The following is a 9,622-nucleotide window of genomic DNA, read 5'->3' as shown; positions in this document are numbered from 1 at the left end:
ATAAATTTTTTTTTTGAAAAAAAAAACCAACCATCCAGATTTAACCTCATTCTTTCTCTTTCACATAAAAATTTTCAAATTAAATCTTAAGCATTGAAAAAACTACAACACATATATAAATTATATAATATTTTTAGGAAAAATATAATTTAGCCCCTTAAATTACTACCCATTTTCGTTTTAACCTATAATGTTCAAAAAGTGATAAAGTAGCACCCCAAACTACCAACCAGTTATAATTTGGTCACTCCGTTAGTCATTACCGTTAACTAGGATGAAAAATTTAATACTATGTCGTTTTGGCAAGGTTAATGAAGCATGCTTCATTAAGTTACTATGAAGCATGTTTCATGTCGTATTAAAGTAAAATTAAAAGTACGGTTCTACTTTTGGTCAAAATGGGGTGGTTGGCCATCCCATATTTTTTTATTAATTTAATTTATTTTATTTTTTAAAATCTTAAATAACATTTTATTATTATTTTTATTAGTAAGACAAGTGTCCAATTTGTGGCCTTAGAATTTATGAGAAGAAATCTTAGTCATGAACTGGGATACTCTCCAATCCGTTTTCAGTTCCAAGAATTTTGGGATGATTACACAACACTTTCGGTCAAAATTTCAAACAAGAGTTTAGAATAAAGAGTTATTTATCATTTATGCTTTAGAAGCTTATTGTAAAATGAAACAACCATGAAGACTGATTTTTTTTAAAAAAAAGCAATAAAATGAAAGATTTAGTTTAGGTGCCGTAAAAAATAAATAAATAAAAATAAAACCTACTTTCAACCATCCAGATTTAACCTCATTCTTTATCTTTCACATAAAAAAATTTGAAATTAAATCTCAATCATTGATTTTATGCCTGCTCCCACGCGTGCACCAAATGTTCCACTTGCTCAACTGCAAAAAGCTTTTGATTCCTTGAGATTATTATGGCTCTAAAGACGGTGTAAAGGGATCCTATTCCCTCATTAACAATGCCAATGGGAATACATAGACATGATTCCCTGTATTTGAAATCATGACCAAAATTTTATTTGCATCGGTTAGATGTAACAACTTGATTGCACTTAATTAATTGCATCCAACCTTGAGAAGCACATGTTTTAAGGTGACTTTTAACTTCAATTGTTGAGTTTACTTCTGAAATTTCTTCAACAGGAACACTATGGTAGACCGAGAAGGATCTAGCTTACATGCTGTTATTAAAGCAACGGTCAAGATTAAATCTTTCAAAATCTTTTCTCATTTTCTCTCTCTTATATTAAAAGCTTATAAAAGTAAGTCAACTTTGAGATTCAATCTTAACCGTTGCTTACACTAAAACATACATGCTGTTATTTTAAGCTAGACCCGATTGAGAAAACAAACTACCTTTCTCATTATATCACCATGCTTTTTATGTTGAAAAATATGTGAAGCCTATAAATGTCAAGGAGTGGCCCACTAATGTGAAGAAAATGTGAACATTTGTGGACCAATTTTAACGACTAAGATTAAGGCTAATCCAATAAATGATTAGTCTTTAAGATTGGTCTACTCATGTAAACATCAGTAGACCAATCTTAAAGACTAAGAAAATGCAAACAAGTGCCGATCATTCCAATAAATGACTAATCTTTAAGATTGGTCCACTAATATAAAACATTAGTGAACCAATCTTAAAGATTAAAAAAATGCAAAGAAGTGCCACCCTCATAGGGCCATGAACAGACATGTTAGAATACCTATTCATTTTCCTAATAGAATACTTATTTCCCAAACCAAATTGGAGCCTAAGACTAGTTATTTATTCCAATAATTAAAATGACAAATAAATGACGTGCCAACATTGATACCATCTAAACCTTAGAAAGAGTTTAATTAGTATAAGAGAATCCTAAGTAAGAAAACAAATCCATGTTCTAGAAGAAAAAAAAATTGACAATAAAAAGGAAAAACGAACAAACTTCAAATTCCAAAATTATTATGATTATTTTGGACTTTATGTGAGAATCATTTATAGATGCTTTGGAATAATTTGATCATCAAGATTCAAGGCCCAACTCTTGGGTAAACAGGGGCTCGGGAAATTGGTCTGCTATTATGGTTTTGGTAGAAAAACCACAGCTAAGCCTAACAAGCAGTGAAAACGATAACAATGACAAGAATAATAAACTAATTAATAAAAAGAAACGTAAAGCATGGGCAACATATGAGTTTCTTCTCTTGTAAGGCCATAAATGGCATAAGCAAAATGATACAAATTCTGAAAAAAATAGATTAGGATAAGAATCCAAGGAAGATCTTCAACAAATAGTGCACATCATTTGGCTTTTCTGTCCTGGCTCCTCCCAACCTCACATTCAAAGTCAAACACATATCGATAGTAGGGGGGAATGAATCAAGGACCAAAAAGATATATTATGATGAGTAAAGAAATAATACTTTCAGTCAAAAAGGAAGTGGAAACCATTATGGGTTCCATAAGCATAAATGTGGTAATTAATCATTCCACAAAGAACAGAAAACAAAGTAATGCTACATCTGAAATATCATAATCACAGTTTAATCAACCATTTCAATGTGAAGTCCAATTTGTCTAGCAAGATTCAAAAGCTACAAATGAATCAAGATAATGTAATTCTTGAATCTTCTCTTTTTTTTTTTAAAAAAAAAAAAAAAACATTTTGACATCAATGATCATAACATGCCCTGTCACTGTGCTGTGAAGCTGTCACACCTCTGAGATCAACAGATATTTGATCGAAACTGATATTTAAGCAGCTAACAGCTTTTTTTTTTTTAAAAAAAAAAAAACTATTATATAAATACATATATCCATCCTGTTTCCTCACAATGGCACATGCACTAATGACTAATTATGATATATTTCAAATAGAAGCTTAAGTTGGTAAACATTATAATCAGGGTGGATTCGTGACGTTTGTGGGGCATCATGGAGTATAGAGTCGATACAAAGGGCCAAGTGGCTGACCACAAATTTTTAAATCTGGTATGCACAGAGGAGGGGCTGACAACCAATTATTTCCTAAGAAGAAAAAGTTACAGAGCATGGGATACTAGTATTATTAGAAGCCATATAAAGTATCAACCAGTTTGTGGTCCACTGGCTCCCAAACATTCACCTTCTTGGTAATTCAGAGATTCATCTATGTTTTGACAATTTAACAAACACCACCAAAAAGAGGAGGAAAATCACCAAAGAGCAGAATGGTATACAAAAAATGAACTACATTGTTCATTAAATTGGTAATTTGGTTTCTAGCTCAGCCAAATGGATCTCAGGCTTTTTATGGCATCCACAAAATGCATTTAATTCCATGACTTATAAATATGAAGAAAAAAAAAAAATTATTTGGTTTTAGCAATAAAGAACTTAAATTGTGAGAGAGAACACTCATGCAATTACACGCAAAAAATAATTCAATTTTATAGACCACAAGTCCTACAATGATCAACTGAAACTAACAAAAAGGTACCAGACAAAAATAAGAGTTCTCTAGATATCTTATTACCAAATTGTGTCACAAGTAACAGCATCCTCATCGCTGCCATAACAGTCAAAAGTATTACAACCCTCACATTCTAAGAGAGAATGAAAGAGAGAGACACATAAGGCTTGATGACAAACATGTATCCAGAACACATGAATATACTTTGACCCCAAGATTTAAGTTGGAGCAATTGGATGTTAAAAGTAAGGAGAAAGAAGGGATTTTAACTTTATGCAGTTCTCTGAGCATCAAAAGCACATTGAGCGACATGTAATTCAATGTATCTCATTAAACTCAATTAAATTAACTACATGAACTCGTAAGGTCAAAGGGTAAATCCAATCAACACCAAAAGATAAATTACAAATAAAAAGATATATGCACCTAGACAGCAAACCTAAGAAGAAAACTGAACCTTTTGAGACAATTAGAAAAAAACATCATGAATGAAAAATTAAAATCTTCCAATTGCATGGTAACCACAAATATGTAACCCTACTCCAAATAGATAATTTTCATAAATGAATAAAATAAATAAAAGAAAGAAAGAAAGAAAGAAGAAAATGCAGTCCTATGATTGTTTAATAGTTTGTTACTAACTTCTTTCTTCTTTTTAAGATCAAGTTAAGTTTAAAAAGAAATGACTTGAAATAAGATGTATTTGCCGTTTGTGAGAACCTTCTGCATCAGCAAACCTATGCAGTAAATGTGCATGCGATAAAAATAATTGTACCAGTAGGAAATCTTGCTTGTTCAATCACAACTCCCATCGGAATTTGTGTCATAAAGCAGCGAGCCCAGACTTGACGCAAAAAAATAAGATGAACCTCCATGCTAAGCCAAAAGATTGAGGCAAACATGCATCTCTGCAATCAGATTATGAGGTTAACTGGAATAAATACAAATGCTACCACAATTAACTTATTCAATTTATGTAGCCAGACAAATCAAATGTGTCCAATTTACCATCAAGGGTGGTGGTTCAATGGCCTAAGGAAATTTCAAAGTGGTCAGGGCATGTACTAAGGTGTGAGCTCGAATTTTCGCAATGGAGAATTCCCACATATGCCTGATTGGTACCCTGGTGGGTAGGGCTAGGTTAGGCTATGACTCAGTCAGACTTGAATGAGCACTTGCGGTTCTCACTGTCTAGGCCCTTTCTATGCGGCTCCCAGCGGATAGGTGCTACTATGGTCACGCCCAGGTAGGATAGCCACAATTAGTCTCTCCGGCCTACCTTTTTTGCTAAAAAAAAAAAAAAAGTGTCCAATTTGGTCCAGGCACCTCATTAAAAAACTGAGCCTTCACCTCTCACCTTGCATGCGGCTATCGAATATAGCCACTCAAGATAGAGATTATACATGCATAAAAAGAACTAGAAAAAACTACAATTTCCAACACTGTAGTCATGCCTTGATTTCTAGCTAGTGGAAAAGATAACAGGCCCAACTTACTCATAGAATACTTTCAAAATAGCTCCCAAACTCTCGCTGAAATTGCAGCGAAACTTACACCATCCACATGGGTTTGAAAAACAAACTTTCAAACTCAAAGCCACTGTATAACATGGCACCCACGCTTCACTTGAGTACAAATTCATAGAGCAAGATCATACAAACTTTCTACTTCTTCAAACCTCTATGGTATCAAGCCCCTACCTACTACTAACTTTTCCTTGGAGTACGCAAGGAATGAAGAAAGTGTTTCAAGCTCAAAGGAGAGTTATCTAGGAGAAAACCTCTTCAAACATTGAGCCAGATGGCCTCTTCAAACCATAGCCTTCACATCTCCTTCTATTTCTTTCTTCCTTTTTCTTTTCAGTTTTCTCCACACAGATAATCAAAATTCAGAAGAAATAAACAGAATTTATTAATATATTTGCAGTAAAACAACAAGTAAATCAGTATATCTGCAGTAATAACAATTTGCAACTCAATAACAATTGAGAAAGATGATTTCAATAGTATACATTCATTTATCTACAATGCTGTGTATACTGTGGTGTTTCCTAGAGAGGCACATAAATTTGAGAAAGAAAGTAATAAAAAACAGAAAAACAGAACAATTAAATATCAGAATACAACCAGACTAAATGTAAAGAATTAGAATTCATAAGAAACAAACAGAATTTATTAATATGGTTGCAGCAATACAACGAGTTAATTAGTATATATGCAGTAATATAACAATTTGCAACTCATTATTTTGGAGATAGAACTGTTTTCAGTGATGACAAATTGAGAAAGATGACTTTTTTAACAATATACATTTATTTATCTACAATGTTATATCTATGTATACTTGTAGAGTATTCTGGAGAGGCAAATGATTTGAAGAGAGAAAGTAGTGAAAAACAAAACAATTAAATATCTGAATACAACCGGACTAAACATAAAGAATCAAATGGTGTGTTCAAACGCCACTCCCTTTGCTTTTTGTTAAGTGGTCTTCCTTTCCCCGCTTTTTCTCTATTTATCTTCACGTCCGCTAAACCCCAAGTGCAACATTTACTTTCCATGTCAAAAGAAACAAGCCTGAAGACACCATCATTTTCGGACAATGGACCGGTTGCTGCAACCTCATTGACATATTTCACATACAAAGGCCGATCCTTGAACCGATCCAGCTCATCTGGAATCCGAACTACCCTTTCAACACCAGGAGATGACACCTGAGAGGCAATGGATAACTTCAGATCCAAAAGGTAAAACGGTAACGTGCCAACTTATTCAGCTTTTTAAATGAGAGCAACCGACTATGTCTAGAACCCATCGGGCTTAACTTAAAAAATAAAAATTATAGCCACAAAATGCATATGAGCTCATCCCTTCACTTTAAGCCGTCATTGGCCTACATGTCACAGACAAGCCTACATGTCAAGGACGGACACAGCTTTGCACATCTGCGCCTGTAACTTTTATTTAAGGTTTTCACTCTGCAGAGGTATGTCTCCCCACCAAAAACCAAAACTTAAAAGTAAAAAATAACTAGGAAAAGATACCTCCAAAGAGACACTCTCAGGTATAGATTTACTGAGTTCTGCTTCAGCCAAACGTGCTCTATAGGTTGCAGAGAAAGCTTCAATATCTTCCATACTGGGGGAACCAGACCTGTAAAATATCACTCCAAATTAAAGTTCAAGAAGCATTCATTATTAAGCAAAAGCTTATCAATTTATGGGGAAAAAAATAAGTTAACAGGAAAATGTGATCACAGAGTAATAATTTATTTTTCTCCTCAAGTACTTATGAGAACAATATTAATACAAATAGAAGAAAAAAACTACAACAAATAAAAGTTAACAGGAAAATGTTAATTTACCCTACGAATCTACTATTAGGGTTGCAATGCCCCCTTCGTTAAGAGTTTCTATTAAATCCTAATGGGTATAATGGACATTTTTGCGTGAAAAAAAAAAAAGAAAAAAAAAATAGAAATATTCAGAAAAGGCCAAAATTAAAAAATTAAAAAATAAAAAATAAATATTTTAAATTTTAAATTTTAAATTTTTTTTTTTTAAAGGAATAGAACTAAAAGAAAGCAAAAAAAACCCAGAAAAAATGAAAAATAGGCAAAAACATTCATAAATAAAAAAAAAACAAAAGAAAAAGAATGGAAAAAATAAGAAAAGCCACGGCTGACCGATAGCCAGCCATGGGTCGTGGCAGACTCGCGGTTTAATTGTAATTTAAAAAAATTTCAAGGGGTATAATGATTATTTTCGCATCACGTGTGGGTCACATGAAAATTGTTAGCGGAGGGGGACATTACAACACGAATGGTAGATTGGTAAGGTACATTAACAAATTTGGTAGATTTGAGGGGACATGCAAATTGATCGGTAGATTAAGGGGGCTAGATGTAGTTTTTTCATTATTAAACAATAGGAGTAATGTGAAGGAAAGAATAGGTAGAATTTCTCAGGCAACGTGCGAATACACACGGATGAGAAAAAAGAGTTTCCAGGGATCCATTGAACTAAGATATCACCACAATTTTCACGAAAACTTCGCACCATCAACTTTAATTTGGTAAAAACAGGATCTATATTAAACCTTAAGAGTTTTGTTCAGAGATATAGACGTTATGGACTCAGCTATGGTCAAATCCAACATTGCAGAGAGATGGTCAGGATTGATGGCTGGGATCTTTCAAGACAGCATTCGCATAAACAGAAAAGGATGATAGTAGACTTATCTAGACAGATCTTCAGAATAAAAAATACTGTCATTGTTCCCACACAAAGCTCCCCTCTAAACAGCCATAATTGATCAAGCTTGATATGATCTCCTTGAAACTTAAGATCGAAAACTAATGAATCAAATAACACAACTGCCACTTTCTTAAAGATGCCAAAGGGTGAAAATGAGAAAACATTCAAGGATAACTTAGTCCAGACAATCATTGCAATTTGAATATGTCAAGATATGCTCACCTCTCACTTCTACCACATCGAAAAGAAATACTAACTAAAACAAAGCATCCTAGAGAGGACCTGGCAAGAAAACTGTTTTTTCTCATAGATAGTGTCCATAGGTTCTTACTTATTTGAGAGCTTCTCGATGCGCACTTGAATGGTGCAGTTTAACATTGTTTTAAAGGCATATATTTTCAAGTCACCATCGAAGGATAGCGAAACCCCTTCAGCTATTCTTAACGCTTCTTTATCCCACCAAGTCCCAGCAAGGGAAATACCACCTCCTCCACCTCCATCTCCGACCTTCAGAAAATGCGCAAAATTATTTTTCCATAAGTCATCAACTTCGTCACACAACTATAAAAGGGTAATAATAACTTATACACCAAAACTTACATAGACTTCAGCATTATTTGCCACACAATCGTCTTCAAAATAATCATCACCATCATCCACTACTGCCTCTACACAATCAAGGATTTCATTCAGACATGACTTCACCGTTTTGACGTTTACAAGCAATTATCTAATATCAAGAAATGATGGGGAAACATGAAAGGTACTATTCTACTTGGGACTAAGTACAAATACATTGAAACATAGTCATTGAGCTTTTGTCTCAAACCCACAATATAGATTGACAACACATAACTATCGACGCAGCACATGTACAAATTAGGACGGCCATTCCATATCATACATAGAAGGCTCTATTTGGTATCTAAGAAAATTGAAATGCATAATATGTATTTATATATAAAGGGAGAGAGAGCAAATGGGCCTTTACCATCTTCAAAGTCATCAAAGACAGCCTCGTCCTCTTCATCGTCCGATGACACTTCTTCAACAATGGTTGGTTTGAGAACTGGCTCGGCTTCTGGGTTTCTCTTCCGGGCGAGGACTATATGGGACCTGTTGGGGATATTAGGAAATGGGTATGTCCAATATGTGAAGGAGAACCTGTGGTGTGGTGGCCTGTAGAAGCAGCTACTCACGGTGACTATTGGAGGAATTGAAACCGCAGAGGCTCTCAGATTCCCTGATGTTATCAATTCCATTTTTTCGGTTATGGGAAATTGAAAACTGTGTTCGTCAATGTTAGGGTTCGGAGTAAAGGCCAAATTTGGATGAGAAAGTGAGAGCAAATCTCAGGAATTGGAGGGGAGAGAGAGAGAGCAGCTGAGGCCTGCTCCATCCGTAGAACCGACGTCGTTTGAGTTCATCCCTTTTTTTCGTTTTTATTAATTTTCCTTTTTTGGTGGTGGGGGAATTGGGTTCGTTCTTCAATGGGTTTTGTTATTTGTGGAATACAGAGCCTGCCCATTCCACCGAGTCCTTCAATGGTTTTGTTCGTTTATTACTGAATTAGAACTTTTTAGAAGTATACATGATACAGCAGTTCAATTTTCTTGGAGTCTAGCAAACATGGTTTATACTGGCTCCTTTTGTTGTCGTCCTGCCAAAATATAAGTAGACGTTGAAATTGTAGCTTATAATTACCAAAATGGAAAGCTTTTGAATAATCACCACACACTCCACTAATCAAAACTATCTAATTCCCAGTCCAGTAGGATGGCCGCTATCAGAAGTAGCGGCCATTATCAAAAGGATGGCCGCTACTTCTTATATTAATGAAAACTGAGCAAATGGTTTGAGACTCAAGTATTGAAGGTGCACAAAACTCTGCCACCCAGATGGATAAACCT

The 9,622-nt window shown here is 34.5% G+C and overlaps 1 protein-coding gene across 1 annotated transcript; it reads right to left on the bottom strand.

Moving 5' to 3' along the window:
- Window positions 1-5,607: 5,607 nt before the first annotated feature.
- LOC132183840 (uncharacterized) lies at window positions 5,608-9,615 on the bottom strand. Its single transcript, XM_059597295.2, has 5 exons — window positions 8,704-9,615; window positions 8,313-8,380; window positions 8,044-8,219; window positions 6,501-6,609; window positions 5,608-6,170 (listed from the first exon to the last, which is right to left on the bottom strand). Exons 1-5 carry the CDS (start codon window positions 8,972-8,974, stop codon window positions 5,862-5,864), a joined length of 933 nt encoding a protein of 310 aa, XP_059453278.1. The 5' UTR covers window positions 8,975-9,615; the 3' UTR covers window positions 5,608-5,861.
- Window positions 9,616-9,622: the final 7 nt, after the last annotated feature.

The sequence above is a fragment of the Corylus avellana genome, chromosome 7 (genome assembly GCF_965113065.1).
Source record: "Corylus avellana chromosome 7, dhCorAvel1.hap1.2, whole genome shotgun sequence".
Lineage (NCBI taxonomy): Eukaryota > Viridiplantae > Streptophyta > Magnoliopsida > Fagales > Betulaceae > Corylus > Corylus avellana.
This window is presented reverse-complemented; position numbering and strand designations above follow the sequence as displayed.